General features: G+C 32.5%; 2 protein-coding genes across 2 annotated transcripts in view; both read right to left on the bottom strand.

The window, feature by feature from the left end:
* Positions 1-9,398: 9,398 nt before the first annotated feature.
* Positions 9,399-23,607, bottom strand: part of LOC136970584 (choline transporter-like protein 1) — a 48,601-nt gene continuing 34,392 nt past the window's right edge. The window contains exons 11-19 of the mRNA XM_067265035.1: positions 21,927-21,998; positions 21,555-21,680; positions 21,378-21,484; positions 14,439-14,579; positions 14,234-14,346; positions 10,674-10,840; positions 10,513-10,605; positions 10,286-10,378; positions 9,399-10,155 (exon numbers count right to left, since the gene is read on the bottom strand). Of these exons, the coding sequence (XP_067121136.1) occupies positions 10,090-10,155; positions 10,286-10,378; positions 10,513-10,605; positions 10,674-10,840; positions 14,234-14,346; positions 14,439-14,579; positions 21,378-21,484; positions 21,555-21,680; positions 21,927-21,998 (978 nt within the window). The 3' untranslated portion in view covers positions 9,399-10,089. The remainder of the gene's footprint in view (positions 10,156-10,285; positions 10,379-10,512; positions 10,606-10,673; positions 10,841-14,233; positions 14,347-14,438; positions 14,580-21,377; positions 21,485-21,554; positions 21,681-21,926; positions 21,999-23,607) is intronic.
* On the bottom strand, positions 17,223-19,093 carry LOC136970595 (E3 SUMO-protein ligase ZBED1-like). The gene has a single exon (XM_067265045.1). It carries the CDS (start codon positions 18,408-18,410, stop codon positions 17,223-17,225), a length of 1,188 nt encoding a protein of 395 aa, XP_067121146.1. The 5' UTR covers positions 18,411-19,093.

The following is a 23,607-nucleotide window of genomic DNA, read 5'->3' as shown; positions in this document are numbered from 1 at the left end:
AGAAACGTACATAAAAATAAAAATATTCTTTACTTTTTAAATCTTAAAACAATCCACTTACAAGTTAGTGAAATAGCTCCCTACGAGTGGCTAATGAATGAAATCGGAGACGGTCCAGGTAGGTGCGTGCGTGCCAAATCCCGAGGGTGCCGATACCGGTCAATGTCAAATGCCTCTTTTGTCGCATTACTAGTATATCTCAAAGGACGCGACGGGATTGTTGTAGATTTTAAACGTTTCTCACCATAGCTGTAAAAATCTAAATATGTTAAACTTAACAGATTGTCCGTCGTTCGTTTTACTAACTAATTTGTTTTAGGACCGAGTGTTCACGGAAATTTCTAAAATTTACAACTTTTCGGTCACTCCCATTGAACTGGAAAAATTTCTGTCTTTATTACATCTAATATTACGAAGAGATCAGACCCACTGTACTCGGCAAGAGATTGGTTCGGTTAAGCTTCCGTTTAAGTAAAATTTCGGCTCTTTCGTCAGGGTTTTATATATGTTTCTAATCGCTTAATTATTTAACTACTACTTAAGTAGAAATAAGTCGAAACCGGTTACTTTGTACCTGAATATCTGTAGTCTGGGAAAACAGTGGAAAGACAATTTTTATGACAACGGATATATAAATCGTAAATTTAAGGAAAATAAATTCTAGAGCTTTTTTTGTACCATTGTACCGTCTCATTCATTAAATTTGGTTGTAAATGATGATGCCAAAGTAACAGTTAACTTTTTAACACTGTACTAGAATTGTACACGTTTTTTCTGCATCTCCTTACAGATGGGACATACTAAATCGTAATATCACCGGTTTAACATCTAAATCCGTAAGTAATATAAGATGGGAGAGCAGAATAAATATATCAAACATTTTAATGGATTTTTTTAAAACTCTTGTCAACTATACAGAACTATCATAAAAACATGCCAGTAAACTCCTATCGGTTGGGTTAAGTTATAAATCTAGTCTAGGGTGAGCAACCGTTTTTATAACATGGGCCAGAATAAATTTTACGTTTTTTTCCGCGGGCCGTAGTAGTCAATTGACGCCTTCTTGTGACTCGTAATTTTTTTAGTCTGCAAATATGAAATAAATAAATAAAAAGTTAATTACTACATTTATTTCTCTTATCGTTTTCGAAAATTACAAAGAATTGGAAAAATAACTATTAATTAGTTATTTTTCCAATTTAATAATCTATTAAAGATCTCGCGGGCCGGATAGAAACTTTTCGCGAGCCGTAGCTGGCCCGCGGGCCGGGGGTTGCCCGCCGTTGATCTAGTCTGCTCATGATTCACATAATCGGGCGAGGGTGGCCGAATATCTAGCAGGCGGCTAACAGCCCACAACCGCTCCGGGATATAAAGTCGGACTCTTTACGCGTGTGTCGCTTCTACCAGCTAAACCGGGTGAGGTTGGTGCACTGTAAACCGCATGTGCTAATGCCTATATAATCTGGCTGATTAGAAACTGACCCGGTTTCGACATTCCTTCCGCCACCGAATTATTCGAATATACAATAGCAATCTTATCGTTTTTTTTCACATGTAGTATAGAAATTTGTAAAAGATACATAATGCAGTTATAATAAAATATTAATTTTAATTAATTCAAAGTACGTTAAAATATGAAAATTTATATTTTATAAATACAAGGGAAGGTCATTGGAAGGTGGAAGCGCGCGCTTCCACCGCTTCCAATGACGGCACGCTACTGGTTTGATAGTTAGTTTTCTATTTTCGAATCTAGTTTCGTTCCTGTTTAGCCAGATAGTGTATCTGGCTTCGCACATGATAATGCTGCACTCCCTGCATAGTATTGTGCTTTCAAATAGAATTTTCTGTTCAGTTATTTGTACATATTTATCACAGTTTTCTATTACTTTTCTAATATTTTCCCATATGTAGTTCGCTGGTTGGCATGTGTAGAATAGATGTTTGTTAGTTTCGGTTTCGCCACACGTTTTGCATTTGGATTCGTTTTCTCCTACTATATGGCGCCTTTTTAAAAAGTCTCCTGTGGGTAATATTTCATGTGTTATCATCCAATGCATAGTCCTGCTGCACGGTTCCATGTATATGGAGTTGATGTTTCTCCATATCATTTTATAACTTCTTGTGGGATTTTTAATCACTACATGGGGTGGTTCTTTGTATTGAGTTAGGAGTGCTTCATAGATCGATTTGCAGTTTGCAGTTTTCCAGTTGAAGTTCGAGTTGTTAGTCTGGAAGCTTTTAAAGATTTTTATCAGATTTTTGTAAAACTCTGGTGCTTTCCATCCTCTTGGGAATTGATTATTATCTAGTTTTTTATTTAAGTGTCGAAGATGAAATCCTAACCAGTACCGTGCAGTGGGATACCAGATTTTTTGTCGCCGTTTATAAGGTCCTTCATATGGTCTAAGTGTAAGGCTTGTAGTTTTAGTTGATTATTAATAGCATTGACACCTTCATCTCTAGTTTTATTGCTCATTATTGTTCTTTTTAGTTTGTCTGGTTTGTTTTTTCATATGAGCCTATAGCCTATAGTTTCGAGCTTTTTCAAACTGTCAGCTGGAATATCTGTAGTGGTGCCGATATAAATAAATTTACTGCACATTTCTATGTTATATATTCTAGCCCTGCCTATTATGCTTAAGTCTCGCTGTTCATTTGCTTGGGCGATATGTTTACACTTTTCTAGCGTTTTTTCCAATATCTTCTTGGATGTTGTGTTTTCCAAAGTAAGCGCCAAGAATTTTAATGTTGTCAGTCCACGTTAGGCCTCCGTGAGGGTAGATTGGTTTATTTACCCAGCTTCCAATTTCCATTCCTATTGTTTTTGATGGGTTTATGATCAGCCCCGATGCTTGTTCAAATTGTTTAATTGTATGAAATAGGTGTCTAATGCTTTTTTCGTCACTGCACATAACTGATAGGTCATCGGCATGAGTCACACATTTAAAACTTTTCTTTTCAGGTGGTACTCTAATCCCGTTTATGTGTTCGTTTTCGTTAATGGCTTTAATCAGTGGATCGAATGCAAGAGTAAACAGTGTCATTGACAGTGGACATCCTTGCCTCACTGATCTTTCTACTCTGAATGTGTCCGAGAAGTTACCATTTATTATTATTCTGCTACTAATATCTTCATAGATGGTTTTTATCATTATGGTGAAGCCTTTGCCCAAGTTAAAGTTATCAAGCACATGCAGCATGTACTCGTGTGAAATCCGGTCAAATGCATGGTCCATGTCAATCGATATTATGCTTCCCGGCGATAGTTTTTCGCTCATATAATCTATGATGTTTCTTAGATGGATGTTGTCCTGAATTTTTTTCCTGTGACGGCGCATGACTGTTCCATAGAAATGATATCCGGTAGTGTACATATCTTAAACGATTCGTCATAATTTTTGTTGTTATTTTATAATCACAGTTAAGGAGCGATATTGGCCTGTAGTGCTTCAACTCGGTGGGGTTTTCTATCTTTGGAATAAGTTTTATTATGCTTTGTTTCATGCTGTTGGGAGTCCGTGTTTGAGGCTGTAATTTTAATCATTTTTACGAAGTTTGTCATTAAAATGTTGGCTGCACGTCGTATAGAATTCTTTTGTGAGGCCGTCACTTCCGGAGCTCTGTTGTTGCTCAGGCTGTTAATAGCTTTAATACATTCGTCCTCAGTCACGTCAGCTTCGAGCATTTGCTGTTGCTGCTCCTGTACTTTCGGCAAATCATGTGTAAACTTTCTCACCGCTTCTAGCGATATTTGTTGTTTAGAGTAGAGTTTTTCGAAAAAAGCTCTACATTCGTTTAAAATTTCTGTTTGGTCTGTTAGTACTTGACCATTAGCACCATTCAACTTTGTAATGTCATTTTTTTCTGTAGTTGTTTTTTTCAATTCGAAAGAAATATTTCGTGGGTTTTTCATTACTTTCAATTTTTTTTATCCTCGATCGGATTAAGGCCCCTTCCATGTGTTCTTTCTCTGCTAGGTTAATTTTTTTCTTCGAGAGAGGCTATTGTTTCTTCATTCTGATTATTTATATTGTTCATAGTGCTTCTTTGTTTTGCTTTTAGCGAGTTAATTTCCTTTTACTTTTTACTGTTCCTTTCTTTGCATTTTCGAATAATAAAGTTTAATTTAAATCTATCCCACCATTTCCTTGTGTCAGTTTCTATGTTTTTCTGGTGTTTACTGCTAAAATCTTTAAAGCTGTCGTTGAAATTGTTTTCCTTTAATATAGATGTATTGCACTTCCAGTATCCTCTTCCCTTTCTAGGGATAGCGTTGGGGAGTATGTTTGTGGTGACCACCTAATCGGAATAAGAACAGGGTATTATATCAGTCTGTTTAACGTGTATTTTTTAGCTCTTTAGAAAGTAATATTCTGTCAATCCTGGTGCTGCATTTGGCAGTAATGTGTGTGTATTCCAGAGTGTCAGGATGCTGATCTCTGCAGATGTCGGTTAGCGTATAATCAGTCATAATGGTTTTCAATTGTTCCGCTGTCCTAGTGGATGTGTTTGGGTCTCCGCCTTTTTTATCTTTTTGCATCCAATATGCAGTTCCAATCTCCTGCCATTATTAAATAGTCATATCCCGTTTTCAAATAGTTGTCAATATTCTGGAAAAGATTTTTCTCATGTGCCTATTGTCGGCGCGTAGACACTTAAAATAAACAACAAAAAACTTCGTATGATAACATCAATTTTACAGATACGACCCTCTGGCATCGTACTCAAACCCAGCCGTCTCGAATCGTTTTTGATAAATATCGCTGTTCCACTGCTCTGTTGAGTGCCATACGACCAAAAACAATTATATTTACTGTGCTTACTTTTTTTTCAGTTTCGGTGGCACTGGTTTTATTGGAAACATGTGTTTCCTGTACGAGTACAACATTGAAGTTACTATGACAGAGGTTCCACAAAAATACATTGGTTCCGCGTTTCCTCAGCCCTTTTATGTTAATGCATTCTAGATTCAGCTCCATCTTTGTCGCAATTTAGAAAAAGAAAAACCCGGTTATTTTTTTATTATACAATACTCAGGTCTAAGCTCTATGAATTTTGCATTCAGGAGGGGTATCTACAGCTCCTCCTGTGTCTTCTGTCATTATATCAGCCCAGCTGGATAGATTCCGAGAGACTTTTGCTGAATATTCGCATTTTTTGTGTTCTTCATTATTTTCCTTTTGTTTTGTACTGTCATATATTCGTTTACCTCACTCTTTTTATTTGAATCATGCTGATTTAAGAGCTCTGCGGGGCATTCAACGCTCGCCTCTTTCGTTTCCTCTGTTTTGTTCGACCTCTCTAATTGTTCCGTGCAGTTCTCGGTATCGTATTGTATTCATATCACTGCTGCTATTTTCTAATTTATCGTTCTCTAATGTCGTTTCCGTTTCGTTCGTTTCCATAAGGCATTCAAATTTATTTTGTATGGTGAGTATATTATTTTCTTGGTCATTTGACCGTATTACACCCCTCGTAATATTAATATTGGGAAGGTATTTCGTTTTCTTCCTCAGTTTAGCTGTTAGAAGCGGCGGCGAATTTTCATTATTATAAGGTATATCCGGGAGTTTTGTTGTTTCATCTTTTTCAATACTTGTTCTTTGATTCTGGGCAACGTTTACTTCTGCGTCATTTACCTCTTTGGTTAGAGGTGTCTGAAGCTCGTTATTGCCTGCGGCAGTAGTTGTACTATTGCCTTTGTTCTGTTCACTTCCAGAACATTCTCTATCAAAATCATAGTGTCTGCCTAGTCTGTTTTATTTTGTAGCTTGGAAGCAAATGTGACTCCCACACATTGATCGTCGTTATGGCCAAATTTGTTGCATTTTTTACATTTTGGGACAGTACACTGCCTCGTAAATGGCCTATATTTTTACATCGGTAACATAAATGAGGACGGCCGGCTATTACAACCGCTCCAGACATACCCTTGACCTTATAAAGTACGGTAGTGATTCTAAGTTCACACCCCTTTTTAATTCTATCCAAATCCGTCGTTTGTTGGCAAGAATATGTTCTAGCCCCTCCACGTTGCATTTAACAAATTCGCATTTTACTATTCTCCCGTAATTTACAAAATGTTTTAGTCACAAGTTCGGGGGGTAGCCAGTGTATTGTAGCTATTATTTTCCAGTTTTCGATATTAATAATATTACAAGGCTTACCTTTTACATTAATGGTTCCGTTATTCAAGAGTTTCCGCTGTCGCTTCACTTTTGAGTCCGATATTAAAGACATGGGTTACTTCACAGGCGCCAAAATGAACAATATCCTTTAAGTCGATAATTTCTCTCAGTTCAGGAACAAAGCCTTGAATTCTGTAAGGCCCATTTCCAGGATCGACGACAAAAAGTAGGGTCTTCCGACAGTCTGTCATTCGGAAAGTTTAAAATTTCATTATTTCTCAATTTTCTTGAAACCTTGTTTTCTAATTTCCTATGATTCTCAAACACAAATCGTGCTACTATTTAAACACTTGGCGTTTTTCCATCTTTATTTAGTTGATACGAGTACTAATACACGTTTCGGGCAATGCCCCTCCTCAGTCAACTAAATATTAAAAAAGGTTATGCATAAAATTCTTTTTACAAGACTACATTACACAGAAAAGCTATTTTACAAATATATACTTAAATGTATAAATTTTTTCGCCAGACATACCATTAGATTCTTTATCTACTTCAAAGGATGATACGTTTTTTACATCTATCTAAAGATATTTTACATACTTGGTTACAAATTTATAATACAACATTATATTCTTATAATAATTATTAAAATCTTCTCTAAATATTACATACCTTAAATTTTCCGATTTTTCTATGTTTGTTAATGAGACTCCGAATACACTTTTTTAAAAACAGGCTTCAGCAACTCGAAATTTTCGTACATCTAGTTTATAACGAGCAACCAATGTATAAATACATAAATGATATCCTAGTATCAAATGGATCGTTTTTGTGCTTAGATGTGATATAATTTATGCTTTTTGCATTTACAAATAAAACAAAACACAAACTAGTAGACTGTTAAGTCTTACATTACAAGTTACACGTCATTACACGACATAGATAAAACTTGCTTCCGCTTTCTGTCGTAATGCGGTCTAATACAAATTTGCATAACTTGATGAAATACGGCAATTTGTTTTACAATTTTCGACTTTCACCAACATAGCCAAACCAGTTTTTTATTTTTATATTAAATTTTATTTTACAAGACATTTAACAAGTTTTTATTTATACAATTTTTAGCTTTTAAGATTCCAAGACTTTCTTTAAATTTTCTGCTATATAGGCCTACGTTTTTCTCCTTATGTAAAATTTTCACATTAGACTTATCAATATTACAGTTATTCGTTAAACAGTGATCGTGAAAAACGGAATTTAATCTGTTGTATTTGAAGTCTGCCATGTGTTCTTTTAATCTTATACTTAATTTACGTATCTTTTCACCAAAATAAATATTAGTATTACTACAAGTACATGGAATTTTATAAACGAAATTTTGTGTTTGAAGTAGATAAAGAATCTAATGGTACGTCTCGCGAAAAAATTTATACATTCAAGTATATATTTACCAAATTGAATACAAGTCTGCCCAAAAGGGACAACCATTTATTTTGCGTTCCAGACTATACACATTCACATTCATGGCGACAGACCTTTCTTTATAGGCTACATGCCGCCAGAAGTTAAAAAGTTCTTTAAAAAACACAAATATCCAATTAAAACTAAAGAGGAACCGGTGACACGCAGACGTTTTACGTTTCATCCATTCTATGGGGTGCTTCTGCTTTATATCTACTGGAACAGGCGCTGGAAACTGCCGATTTTTCGATAAGTTTTTACGCAAAAATTATTTATGATGATTTATTTATTAGCTAATTAATTTCGCTAGTTTTTTAATTGGAAGTTTTAATTCAATTAATTAAATCGTTTTAAACTCCTATTAGAACGATTGACATTGTTAACATTTTTTAAAACTCTATTTTATGTTTTTTATCACATCATCACGTTTTTTTTTTTTAATGTTTTTCATTTAGTAAAATTCTTTTTCATATTTTCTTTAGATCCCTTTATTATTTTGATAGCGTAGAAAAGGAGAAATTTGTATTACATTTGAAATAGATGCGGTAAATTAGTTCCTTTCCTGCTTTAAATCGGTCTTACATGCAAACGATTTGGAAAAGCTGCTGTCAGCTGTTTCCAAGGCCATCCAGATTGTAAACAATGTAGACTGCATGTGTTAAATTTCGCGTTTTGTAAAATGATAAATGTAGCTGCGGGGAGTGTTCTTCTATTAAAGAAAAAAAAACATTTTTTCGATTATTTTTAACTTTTTATATAGTTTTTATAATAACTTTTTTAATAAACAATTTTAATTAATTGCGGGAGGTAAAGCACTGGAATTAGTCACAGATGCTCGCATTTGAAGGTGTTAAAATTGCACACTTTTAGATTCATTAAAACGTTTTTACTTTTATCAATATTTATTTTTATTTAAAATTATTTATTATAATTTTGAAGTAATAAAATATCCAATTTGATAAAATGGAAAATATTCCAATAACATTTTGAATCTTCGTAGATATGAGGCTCTGTAGTCACCTTCGAGACAATAGGGAAATAGCCCTATTTCCCTATTGGAATAGGGCTGATATCAAAACAACCTGATCAGGTTGTTTTGAAGAATTTGATCTATCTTATTACATAAATTTTTAGCATAAAAGTAGAATATCACATATCAGAGACATACGTCATTTGTTTGAATTCTCTGAAATTCACAATTATCTAAAAGTAAAATGTAAATAAAGACATTTTTTGTAGAATATAAAAAGTGAAGTCAGCATAAATTTGTTGTATTTAAACTATTGAAATATAAAAAATTATAAATTAATTATATTTTAACAGATTTTATTTTTTTTAAATTCTATTCCTTATTTTCTAATAACCGAGTGTGACAGACAATCTGGATTGAGTTTAAAGCATTATAAATATTAAGCTAAAAAAGATAATTTAAAAATATAAAAAGTTTTTAAATAAAATATAACAGATGGCGTTACCAAAATTTTAAATGTTGCCGGAAAAGTTAAGCAACTCTATCTAGACCGGAAGTTCGTATATAGTTAATCGAGTTTCTGGTCTTGTTAAATGACTTATAACTTTGTATTTATTATTTACACTTGTACTAGTTATATCTAAATATCGGTCAGTTACGTGCAATTGTAAATTAATTATATTGGTAACAACTGTAAATTGTTTTAGTGACTAATAAAGATTAACAAGAAGAAACAAAATTCAAAAATTATATAACTGAATAATATAAAAACATTTCGCAATTTGCGTTAATTAATATATTTTTTCGACTTATTTTTAAAATACAAACAATTTCTCTGTTTAAAAACATTTATTGAATTTATTTAAAATTTATTACTTTACAAAATTGTTAAAACTTCTGTAAAATCAGAAAATCAATTTTATAATTAATAATTACTATTATAATTTTTAACAGTGCTACTCAAACTGAAGACCAGGGCTGGTCTGTGAACAATTTATTAAATGGGGCACGACCAGATTTCGCTTAAAATTTCATAATTTTATATATTACGTTAATAAAAACGATTTAACAATGTCTTTAAAAGTCTTTTAAAAAACGTATTGTTTTATAACTTTCGTTTTTCTTTATTATTTAAATATTAAACAGGGGTAGACTGGCCATCGAAATCGGAACAGGAAATCATCAATACTCGAAAACGGCCCACAAACTTATCTTTACAAAATGATTACAACGAAATTTTGTTATTGTATTTTTCTTACTAATTCAGTGTAAAATTTACAATTAAAAATGCATATAAACTTCATTCTCTCTGTTTTATAATTATTTTTATTTAAAAAAACTGGTCCGTGAACGTATAAGTTTGAGAAGCACTGACTTTAACACCGAAAGCGTGCGTAATGTGAAGTCATTGTTTATTTTTCTTGTCAGACATTTAAAATAGATAGATAAAGTTAATGATGCATGCTATAAAAACTTCCAGACTTGTAAATATGCTTTTAAATATGTCCACAAAATGATAATTCAACCGCCTTTCGATTTTTCTTCGTTCATTAAACCTAAAACTTTTTTACTGTTTTCAACGAATTTCTGTAAAATAAATTTTAAAAAATGGAAAATTGTAAAAAAGAACTTAAAAAACGTCAGCTTTTATCTTCATTATTTTATTCTTCATACTAGAGACGTGTTAATAAATGAAATAATTAATTGATTTGCTTACCATTAATCCTTTGCTCATAAAATAAGGTTTGGAAATTCCATCGTTCCTCTCACAATCCTCACAAAAGCAAACGAATAATGTATCGATTGCCATCTGAGAATGAGAGATTTGTTTTATTATTATTACTTTTATTATAAATATTAAGTTTTATCCGTTAAAAAATGAAATACTAATTTATGAAAACTTATATAACTACCAATAAATTGAAATAAATTAATTTTCTTAACCTCGTAAACTGCTAAGAAAGCGTGAGCTACGAGAAATGCAAAAATACAGGCGATGACAATGGGACTCCATTCGTAATATAAACCTTCTTTATTCTGTAAAATATATTTGAAAAGTATTTAGAATTATATGTGAAATTTAAAAAGAATAAAAATAAACCTACTTTAATAATTTCCATTGCTATAAAGCCAACAGCTATGGTGATGCCAGTTTTTCCAACGAATAAGACGAAATCTCCTACTGAATTGATTGCGCCTACTCTTAATGCATTGCTAGTTAATACACGAAGAGCTTCTTTTGCAGCGGTACAAAAGTTGTAGCCATAAATAGCTGCAACATGTTAAAAATGTGTTTTATTTATATAAAAAAATGTTTAAGTATATACAGGGTGTTGTTTTTTAAACTGACGGTACTCAGAGACATCTGTAGAGCAATCTAACAGCCTGACTGTCGCCAAATTTGGGAGAGTGGCTAAAGACGACATGGGAAAGATTCCGCGAAGAAAAAAAGTAGTACCCAAATTCGCCGGTGGGGGTGAATTTGGCGCTGTTGCAGTGAAACAGCAAGAAATATCAGAGCAGATGTCAACCTTGTAGCATGGTCGTTTGGTTTTAATTCTTGCAGGTGGCTCATCTTGTATGGATAGAACTTGAGAACTTTTCGCGGAACTTGCCATACCGTCGAAGGCGTCATTTCCAATTGTCGTGCCACTCCCCAGGCGCTGCTAACTACCAGCAACGGTCCCCTGTAAACCTTCAACATGTGCAGTCTGTGAACCTTCAACAAATTCTTACTGTTTCGCTACAACAGCGCCAAATCCACCCTACCGGCGAATTTGGGTACTATTATTTTCTTAGCGGAATCTCTTTTCCATGTCGTCCTTAGTCACTCTCTCAAATTTGGCGACAGTCCGGCTGTTAGATTGCTCTACAGATGTCCGAGTACCGTCAGTTTAAAAAAAAACACCCTGTATATTAGCTAAAAATTGAATTTTACTACATCAAATTCTATAACACTTTAACTACAGGGTGATAGAAAAGTCTTCACACATAGACTAATGTATTATCAATACCTAAATTAATTGTAGGGCAAAAATGTATATGTTTTAAAGCTGTGAGGCTGTGAAATATCTTACATATAGAATTTTACAAGTAGACAATTCTTAGCCTACAATTATAGGCCTATAAGCCATTTACAAAAAAAGGCTTACGGCCACTAGTATTCTTGGTGTTCTCTGCAGACGAAGAGCAAGTTTGTTCAATCTTCTGTTTTTTATTTTCTTATTTTTTTATAAGAAGGAGTTCCGAGAGAAAGATCCTTCTGTTGCTTCGGCATTCGAGGGGCGATGTTGTCGATAGTCCGGAGAAGAGGTGATGACAGTCCAGAAAGAGAGTGAGAAAGAGTCGAAGGTGAAATTGAGAATGCAACCAAATAAGGTCTGGCACGGTGAAAAATTCGGAGAAAGAAGCTCTCCTCTCCTTGAAATTCGGAGTTTTTATTATTTTCTGTTCTTGATCGCCCATTCCGATCGGTAGCTTTTCCTCGTCCTCACTTTCTAAGTGGTCATTCACTCAACTTAGATCGCAGGATGAGCCAAAATCGACATTTAATTCGATCCCAACCGGAGATAGTTGATCTTATGATTTACATTGTCTAGTGTTCCTTTGTCGTGTTTCTGAGAAAAGCTTTTTTTTAATTTTCATTATTATTATTAATTTTTCCTTTTATGGAAAGAAAAATATCAAATATTGAGGAACTCAGTGGAATTCCAGGACATTTCCGGAGCCTCGCAGTATGCACACATCCCATGAACTTGGTAGTGTGTTTTGTAAAACTTTTGAATCACTCTGTATTTTGTGCTATTTTTACAGTAAATTTTAAGTTAAATCCATTTCTGAATATCGTGAAAAATAATCAAAATTTATTATAACCGTCCGTTTTTCGAGAGAAACGAAATATTTTAACGACATTCATATTTGTCTCGAAAAATCTAAATTAAGCTAGAAAATAGAATTTTAACTGTTTTAAAGCGTTTAACCAAGCTGCCGTTAGTAAGAAAAGTTTACTGTTTTGGTACTAAATACAGCCTGACTAGTGAAAATTTAGTTTATTATATTTTATGCAATTTTATAGATTGTTCTTGACCTCTGTTGAATGTCGGATTAGGACATAACAAATTTGTTTTATTCATCTATAAACCCTTTTCTAGTGGTTATCAAACTAATATTTTATGGTTATTTTATTTTATTTAACTTTAGATGCATCTAAATGACAGTAGCTAAGGAAGTAAGCCGATGATATATTCCTTTTCATATAAAACGAATTATGTTATTAGCTTGTTACTTAGCTACTTGAGAGTGATCGATTGTATTAACAAAAAAAAAGCACTGACACGGTCGGATAACCGAGCGGTTAGAGTGATAAGCTACAACTCAGGGGAGCAACAATCGAATTCAGACTGGTCAAAATATCCCAGGAATTTTTCGGGGGTGGTCGGTTTGGGTGTTTCCTCATTCTGTTCCTCACCGCCCGGCCACCCGATTGTGGGTCTGGTTGAACCCATAATGGGCTCGTTATAACGAGACCCTCTTAGATGATTATTTTTAAAATAAAGCTATAAAATTATTCATGTTTCAAATAAGATAATCAGCTAATTTTGTAATTAAAATTTTCATTATATTCTTGTTTAGTTACAACTTTATAACTAAAAATAAATTTAATTAATCTTTACGCAGTTTTGTATACTTTTCGTGAGATTAGCTGCCCATTTTGTTATAGTTTACACTTTAAACATGAGCAAGTAAATATATTTTTATGTAAGTAAAATATAAAGGTATTTGATAGTCAGCAGCACGCAAACATGCGTGACGATATCGCGTGATACTTTGATACGAAAATAATAATAATTTCAATAAACTTACTTGTGAATCCTAAGTAAATCTTTCCTTTATTATAAACGATAAATTGCATGTTGTGCTTTTATTTCCTATTTCCGGATTAGATTTTTTCCTCTACTTTTTTTCACTGAATATACCTTTTGTTTTTACAAATAAAAATTCTGAATATGTAAACCATCAACACGCAAAATATGCTGGAAACGTAATACGGATTGGTCCACAGATGCGTGAAGCATGTCTTGAGAAATGGTTGAAAAATGCTGTATTGTCCTTGCCTTCAGATCGGCAAATGATTGAACATTAGCTTGGTAAAGTCGGGTTTCAGATAATCAAAAGTTGGCGGAAACATTACTGCCGTTACGGTAAAAGTGTTTCAATTTCATTCAAAAAACTCGATCGTTTCTACCCATGGTTCCTTCTAGCAATTACAGGAAAGCCATCACACTTTACAGTGTTTCTCATGCGACTCTTACGTGTGACTAGTTGCAGTATTACGAGAAATTAGCGTGTTGTAACAGATTGTTGGCATAAAAACTAACCTCTGAGTTCTTATTAAGGTAACCACCAATTTTCACTGTAATCCGTCGAGTAGATTAGAGTGTTTTCTACATCACTCTGAGTAATGTCAGATTAATTATAACTACCCATAATTCTATAAGTATCCACAAAACAGATAAAAGAGAAGAGTTTAAATACGGATCAATGTCTTTACATTTTAATATTTACAGTAGAAGGTCGTTACTCCAATGGTCCAGATGGCACTGGATGGCCGGATAAGCGAGTGTCTAGTGAACTACATACGTAATCATTTTTATGTAATGCTTACCTATTTCAATATATGCATTTTTGTTCAGAAACTGTAAAAACTTCTCGAAACATGCTAAACAGCATTGACAACACATTAGAACATATCTTGCTGGATTATCTTGTTTCTTCAACCTAATCAATTATAAAAAAAAAAACTATAATTACAAAATCGAGTAATAATAACTTAAATGTTTTTAGTTAATTTCTAAATACCCGAAACTTACTGTCTTTCTACTTGTTTCATGATGAAACGTATGAGTTTAATAATGGCTATGATGAGACTGCCTAGAGCTATGGAACCCAAATGATATCTTACGACATTTTTAGTGCTTGTAAGAATAGGAGATCCTAATTTCGATTTGTCTCTATAATAAAAATGACAATTATTTAATAAATCGTTGTATTATCTCTAAATTGAATTTTATTATGTTATACTCAATGGTTTAAATGTACAAAAATTAATCTGTGTATAGTAATAACTTATAGATACAATACCGAACAAAGAGAGGGTCAGAGCGAGCCCCTTTTGCCCCTTAATGGGCTCTTTTGCCATTTATTTCCGAACAATTGAAATACATAGAATCTTTCTTTATTAGTTAGAAACAATCCTAACGATTTTTTATTTCGTTATAGTCCCCGCAGCGAAAGAGTACACACGAGTCAATCTGGGCAGGAAAGGTCTATAAATAAGATCCCTTAATTTAATTCGTTATATTTATTACTGGACCCTCTTGGAGAAGTAAGACTATACTTACTATATATTTAAAATTTTGTTTATTTATATGTGAATTCACAAATCGATTTATCAGCCTTATCAAATCTGAGACTGAACAATTGCTTAACAATTGCTTATGTATAAAATTAAATATATATAAATAGTATAAATAAACATTTGGTATAACAGCGAAGTAGTCTCAAGAATTTCATCTGGCTTGCTTTCTGATTCTTTCATGTTCTTTCGAAATGGGTGCATTTTCGTAATTTAATAATCTTCATATATTTTTAAAAATTAAAAAAAAATACTTTTATTAGTGAAGTTTTTTTAGATTGGAGTAGAGGATGGTGGAGGTGAGACCTCTACTACACACTTCACTACAGTGAATTTACACACACACACACACACGATTAAAATCTATATTTGGTTATGTTTATCAGATTTCCGGGTGGGAGATGGTGGAAGGGCCCACCTCCTAAAACATCATTAAAATGTATTATCATTGGACTTAGGTGTGTCTTCAAAGACTCAGCTTTCTATCTTAATTAGAAGCGGCTGAAAGTTCAGTCGCAAGATTTGAGGTTAAATAAAAGCTGTTTAATAATAATGATATTTATTATTACTATAAATGTATAAGATATAGCATAATAAATGCAATTTTTCATCACAATGCTCTCAATTTTGGTAGTGTCTTGCCCCGTACATCATACTTTTCCTGTTAACAACAGAGTCATGCCGGTCACCTATCGAACTTCGTTCTCGATATTAATCCGTTCCGGACCCCCAAAACACCGCAAATTTTTTGTTACATGTTTTTAAATAAAAAAAATGAACTTATAAATAACGAATATTGTATAAAAACACAATAGAATGTTCGTATACTTTAAATATTATAATAAAAATAATTTAATGTTAATAACAATTAAAATACAGCAGAAGTTCGTTAATCTGACACCTAATTATATACAATGTTGAGTAAATTCGACATTTCAGATTATTCAATATGATAATTTGACATCCTGTGGAAAGTAGCTGATAATCCAGAATTGCGCGATAATCCAGCACTTCTGTTTACCGCGAATGTGTAGCATTTGCGAAACCATATGTGTACAATATGTATGTACTGTACAGTACATATATAAAAAATAAATTCAATCACTTACAAGGTTAATGTCTCTTACCCTTCAATGAGAACACTGTAGTATGCTCTGACTGAACCGTGGTCAGCCCAGTTTCATCCACATTGAACACCCTATGAGGGGGATAAAAATTTTTTCCTGGACTTCTTTCAAAATATCAAAAAACTTCCCTTAGCATAAGGTTGCCATTGAGAAAAAACTGCATAGGGACACTTTTAGTGATAAAAGGTCGGTTTATTGATAGGAATGGATATGCATTTCGGACTTAATGCCCTTCTTCAGTCCTGAGATTATAGTGACGGTTAGAATAACACGACTCGCGAGAAGATATAGGTGAAAAAAGGGGAGAAAAGTGGAGATAAAAGAATTTTAGCTCCACTTTTCTCCCCTTTTTTAATGAATGTGTTGGTTTGTTTGCCGTATTTTGAATTTTTCAATGTAGGTTACCCGATGAACGTCTATTATCGACCTTTTGTCAAAGTTATTATCCACCTGCGTAATTATTTTGTTATTTATGTCGATTAAATCTTTGAGAAGTACAGGTACTCCTGCGATTTCTATCTTTGAATTGTATAATATTTGTTCCAATTTTTTTTTTCCTCCTGAGAAGTTAGTAGCTCCGATTTTAAATTTACAATTTCTTGGTTCAGATCATGAATGTTTCCACGAAGAGTACTATTATTGTTTTCTAAGGTCGTTATTCTTTCTACCGAATTATCAAAACTAATACGAGAGACATGCAATAGATTTTTGTATTTCACTATTTATTTTATTAGTGTTTTCCACTTCTTTGTATATTGTTTTCAATTTAATGAATATTTTTTCGAATTTGTCTTGTACAGTGGGGTCAGGTATCGTTGAGACGAAAGTGTTTTTATCGTCATTGACAGTCAATTGATTTAAGCGATGAAACGGGTTCGTAGGAAAGTACATCAATAAAAATAAAGATAAATTTCTCGAAAAGATTGAGAGAAAAGACAAAATTCAACATCGCTAATTCAAATGAAAACGTGTCTATAAAAGAAGCAAGTGTGGAACACAAAATATTGTTTATTTGAAATACTTTCCACATTGCGTTAAAGTTGTCAAAAATAAAAATAAGAACTTAACTATTAAATTTTTTATAGGTTTAAGTTATATTATAAAATATTTTCTTAAATGTTAGCATTTAAAAATATTATTTGAGAAACTTTCTGTCCTTTTAATCTATTTCTTTTCTCAATAACGGCTTGTCCCGACTTAGAAAATAGATATTCGCTTGGAACCGATGTGCCAACAACGCACAATCTCTTCTTAGTGTATTCGTATAAACGGGGATATACCGCCTTGCGTTCTTCCCACCAAATCAGTGGATTTGATTGGCGTGGTAATAACGGTTCGTCGAGATACTTGTCCACTTCAGCAAGGGCAGCAGTAGTGGGGTTGGAGTTATTGTTCATCTCGGCCACGCAAGTATCGAAAAAATCCCAAATACTGTTGCCATTGTTTCTCCTTTCTTTTTCGGGCGTATTTGCTGGAGGTGGAATATTTTTAACGATAGCTGCGACCACTGACTTTTTTGCCGCTTCAAAATGCTTTTTGTCAGAAAATCCGTATTTTTTGAATCTTGGATCTAAAAGTGTTGCTTCGGTATAAACGTTATTTGTTTCGACATCTTTAAAGTTTTTATTTATAGACTCAGACAATTTCTCCACAAGACTTACGACTTCCGGAGAGTTATCCGATGTAACGAATTGTGAACATATTTTTCTTAATGCGTTAACGAATAAAATTATTTTCGATGCCATCACGTCTTTTTCTGAAATCATTTCCTCAGTTATATGTTTGAAAACTTTTAATATTTCGCATACTTCTTTCAGAACCGTAACATCATCATTGGTAAAATTCACGTGTGGATAATAAGTGGTCAGAGTGGATAGTAAAGCATCCTTTACTTTTAGAACACTGTCAAACATATCGTAAGTTGTACACCATTTATTAATCATATCTTGTTTCAGAGTAAGTGATTCGAGGTCCATTTGGCTTTGTACCTGCTTTAACCTTTGAATTGCTTCTGGACTTTTTTGAAAATATTCGATTACTGTTTTTATTTTATTCTGAATATTTCTAATTTCCGTTAAAGCATTTTGAACTATTGAATCTAAATTATGAGCAAAACAAGGTAAAAGTTTCCAGCCTATAATTTTTATGGCAGACGTAATATTGTCGGTACTATCAGTAATCACAGCAGAAATTTTATCGTGCACGTTCCATTCTGTACAAACTCTTTTTAATTCCTTTGCTAAAAATAGTGCCGTATCCTGCTCCGAATATTGAAAACATTCTAAAACGTATGTTTTCATTATAGATTCGTCTATAAAATGAACGGTTACAGACAGGAATTTTTCGTCGTACAGTGAGGTCCATCTATCAATGGTTAGTGATGCTGCTGTTATGGAACTTATATCGTTCTTCACCTTATCATGACACGTCGTATACAACTGAGGCAATAACGATTTAGATATGGTTTTCCTATTAGGTATTTGGTAATTAGAATTTAAATTTGATACGAATTTTTTAAAATGTTCACATTCTACTATTCGAAACGGTAAATAATTTTTTCACGATAACTTCTAAAAGCAAAATATCGGCATCGTTACTTATTTCGCAAACTGGTATTTGAAAATCTGACGGAAGTGCTGTGTCGTACTTTACCACTTTTGCTTGTGGTTCTGATATTTGTGTTACGGTAGAAGAGGAAGTTGAAGCCACCGATTCCGATTCTGTTGCTTCATTTGTTTCTAACGAGGATACTTCCACGCATTCTACAAAATTATCTTTTTGAAATTTGAAGTGATGCACTCTACGTAAGTGTCTCATCAAATTGTTTACTGATCCGCCTTTGTAAGAAAATACTTTCTTGCAAACACTACATTTTGCATGACAATCGTCTTCTGAAGTAAAAAATAACCAAACTGGACTCCTTTTTCGACTCAATTCAAACTTCGGGGTAGACATCGTCCAATGTTTCGATTATTCTTTTAAGAATTAAATGTTAAAATATCAAATCTAAAAAGAAAGAAAAAACATTTTAAAGATTTTGAAGCTTCCAATTTAAAATATACTAAAAACAAAACAAGAACTAAAATAAGACATCTTTTAATCAATTTATATTATTAAGGCAAAATTTTTCAATTACAATTTAAATTCGGATCGAATTAAAATATAAATTAACAATGGATCTTGTAAATTAGTATTTATTAAAAACTGAAACGAAAACAAAAACTGTTTATAATTTGAAGTTAAAACGTAATCTTACTTCAATCTGTGATTTTTATGATTGGATTATGTTGAAGCTCCAGTTTATTATCGATGATTTGGTTTGCTTCGAATATTTATCAATTACTGGGCCAATCAGAATATCTGTTTATTATTAAGTTACGACAACGCAACACTTGGGCGATCTGCCTAGGAGAGTGCTTCCCGGGAAATCTTTTTAAGGGTAACTGGCCCTATTCAGGCGTTATAGACGTGGAGAAAACCCGGAAAACTCCACGTAGCCAGCCCCTCCTGGCAAAGCGCGAACCCACGACCGAACTCCCAGTGTTCAGGGAACTTGGCCACTAGTGGGCCTCGAATCTGAATATTAATAAGGTTTTATTTCATTATTTCCTGTGTATTCAATCTGTTCAGTCTATTCCATTATCTACTACACTAAATACAGAACTGACTCCAACTTCAGCACCAGAGTAAAGTCTACACTTCCTGAAACCTGTTACCGGCGCGTTACACGTATAAGATATACAGCTGGTGACAAACGTTATCGAACTATCACGTAGTTCTTCCTCAGGTCAACTAGTTTAGGAATGCTGTACACTATTGCTACTGAACACTATTACTACTATTACTACTGCTACACTACTCTATTACTACCGTACACTATTGCTACCTTACCATATCAATGTTCAAGTATAACCCTATTGTAACTTTATTCTTATGTCATTTACTCGGCAAAGCTACGCGGTACCGAGTACGTACCAATTTCGTACCTAATAAACGTATTGATTGATTGATTGAAGGTTTGACGGTTCAATTATACAGAATCTAACGACTTGTGAACAATCATTGGATAAATTTAGATTCGAACTCTGATTTCTATGAGATATGGTATTTTTAATATGACCAATTGTGCAGATATTTCGATTAACTGACTCTTGGGTCATTCAAACACCATAAAATTCGCTACACTTACAGTAGTTATATAAGTATTATATAAGTAACGTAAATATTATAATAGTGTAAATCTTAAATAAACATCTCTGAAATACGACAAATAAAAGTTTACAATGTTAACTTGTGCATCGAATATAAAAGTATTTATACATACAGTAAACGATTTTCGTTAGTATTTTATTTTTTTAGTGAATAATGTTCTACTCTGTGCACGATAATATGATATAGATATACTCACCTAAAATAAGTTAGTCGCTTAAGAATTTAAATATTTATTAATTATATTAAAAAGCCTAAGTAAATGTAAGCTTATTATTATAATTAACTATAAAATTTTTAATAAAATAAACTATCTTTCCAAAACACAAATTATGTACATATCCAGTGAAAAAATATTCTCAAATTAATCGCGTGTACAGTAAATTCAAAGCAAAATATATGATTAATTAAAGAAAAGGATTAAGCCCATAAAACTAGTTCACGAACTAGAAGTTTCCAATGATTTGTAAACGACAAAATTTGAAGAAATTATAAATATATTTCTTTCAATTTTGCATATTAAAATTCTACTTTTGTTTTCATATACTGTATTTCACAAATATGAAAATAATTAAAATATAATTGTTATACTATTATACTATATTTAAATACACACACCTTCGAAAAATTTATATTGTTATTAATTCTTAAATAGTTAATATATTATTTTGCTTAGTCATTTTGGTTAATGTTACCTTAGGTAGCCAATATGGCGGCTCGTCTCTAATTTAAGCAAGGAAACAGTGGGACGCACGTTCTAACCTAACCTAACCTAACCTGTTCTAATAATTATGGTAATTTATTAGAATGGGTTAGGTTAGAACGTGCGTCCCCACTGTTCCCTGTCTTCTGATTGCTGGGATCGGAGACGAGCCGTCATCTTGGCTACCTAAGGTAACATTAACCGTAATTTTATTCTACAGGAAAATAAAATTATGTTGCAAATTTCATATTTTTTGAAATTTCAAATGAACACAAAATATAAAAGTAATATACAGCTATATTTTTTCATAACACTCGGAAATAAGAGATTAAAGTAAATGATATTATTTACTCACCTAGTAAAAAACCAAGTAGCAACGGCACCGGCAATCACGACGTGTTGACACGAAATTATAAATTGCGTTAACCAGAATATAGCAAACAAATGATACCATCTCATTGCCTAAAATAAACATTTAAGAATCTTTTAAACTAAGGTTTTAAAATCAAAATCATTGTGATTATATATTTACCTGGAAGAAGGTATTAAGGCGATAATTAACATAACCGCTTTCATTCACTTCTGGTTGTCCAGAAGTTTGCAGAAAGAAAAATCCAACCACCAGTATAGTGCATACTATTCCCAAAGCGATAAATGTCTAAAATACAAAACAATATATAAAGTAAAACATTTGTATGTTTTTGAATGAACATATTAAAATATCATAATCTAAATTACAATTCTAAGTGTACTGTACAACTCTACTACACGCTTTATTTATATGAAATGTATTTTATGCTGTTTTTTTTTTTTTTTTTTTAATGTTTATTTCAATTGGTTTCAAATGTTAATTAACGAACAGACTACGGTACTATTAAAGGCAATAAATTTTATAAACTCTTACCCATACTGGTTGAATAAGTAACAATGGCATTGATCCTATTGCTTTTCCTGCTTCTTTATATAAGGCCGCGACCTTAAAAATTCAATGAAATAATTCAAAAATGAATTCAATAAAATCACCACTGACAATTTTTTCTTTAGTATCTACGAACAGTTGCAAAATAATTTAACAATGATAGGAATGAAGTTATAATTAATACTCTTCTGATCTATAAAAATTAAGTTACTTTTAATTTTCGTCATTTTAAATAAAAGAAAATATATTTAAAACTATTTGTAAATATTTACATGCAGAGCGATCTTAGTAAAGTAAGCATTTACTTTGTAAAATAAAGTTAACTGCAAGAAAAAACAATCCAGCAATGAGTTGTGTAACTTTCCCGGCAAAAAAAATTAAAACTGTACGTGTCGCTATCTTTTATGAGATTTTTATTTAAAACTTTTCATATTATTTATTATAGAATGGCAAAAAAAAAACTTAATTTTAAGGGTAGAGATGAGCTTTATTTAAAAAAAAAAAAAAAAAAAAAACACGAGCAATTATTTATTGACGTCGTCACAATGCTTCCAATTTTAATAGTGTCTTGCCCCTGTACATCATACTTCCGTTAACAAGAAAGTCATACCAGTCATCAAAAGAAAATTTTTGAATTAAAATAACGTGACTTACGATTTGTATCGGAAGTTCATATTTATTTAATCGGGGCCTCCTGCCTTTAAGCTTTCCATATCTGATCTCAACTTTCAACTATCTAACTCCGTTCTCGAGATTAAGGAAGGGCATACAGAGTGACGCCAGTGGGAATTTATACGTTGGCTGCAATTTATGAAAATTTCAGCCCAAAAAATTGTAAATACTAATAACAAGTAAAATTCTCATTAAGTCTGGCCATAATGGAGATACACGCGACCCACTCTATCTCCCCACTCCTTGATTTTTAACCACCAAAATTTAATATCATCAATCCTCCTAATAAACAAAACTCCGGCAAAATTTCAGAAAATTCAAAACAACAATCACAGCAGTTATTAAGCTTTTAAGTGAGTGAACAAACCCCCACACACATCCATACATATAGAAAAAATCCCTAACTTCTTTGTATTTCTCAATGTTACAAGGTTTTGAGTCCAAATGTAAAAATCTTTGGGAGGCCATTTTCTGACCGACCGTCATTCTTTCCCTCTGTTATATAGCCTACAACAGCCGGAAAAGTAAAAATTCCCTAAAATTCCTTAATCATTATAAAAAATACTTACATTTACATTATATTATAATTCTTGTTTACTTGTTTGTGTCTTTTTGTCTTGTTTTCGGTTCTGATTCACATTAGTAACTTGTTTATACAGTACAGTAACATGCAAGATTAAACACAGTATAATAAAATTAGAGAAAAGTTAGAAAGAAATCTCCTTAAAACAGATCTTAATAACCAGGATATTTTGTGTTGTATTGAACAAATTTAAGAAAACTTGTGTTGGATCCATACTTTTCAACGAAAATCTTTATTAAATTATAATAAAAATCGATTTTAGTTTATAAAAAAATTATTAAATTTTATAATTAATTAGTAAAATTAACCACAAAATATTAAATCTAACGTTTTTGGCCGTCTCTGCGGCCATCTTGGAAATATTTAGTGTAATATTTTTCTCACGCTTAGGCTAAGAAAATTTATCACTAA

This window comes from Centruroides vittatus, unplaced genomic scaffold (genome assembly GCF_030686945.1).
Source record: "Centruroides vittatus isolate TY-2023 unplaced genomic scaffold, ASM3068694v2 contig_1049, whole genome shotgun sequence".
Taxonomy (NCBI): Eukaryota; Metazoa; Arthropoda; class Arachnida; order Scorpiones; family Buthidae; genus Centruroides; species Centruroides vittatus.
The sequence above is the reverse complement of the archived record's forward strand: the minus strand, read 5'-3'. Positions and strand labels throughout refer to the sequence as shown.

Coding starts and splice junctions, on each gene's coding strand:
- LOC136970595 (XM_067265045.1), bottom strand. CDS start 18,410: ATGAAAACATACGTTTTAGAATGTTTTCAATATTCGGAGCAGGATACG.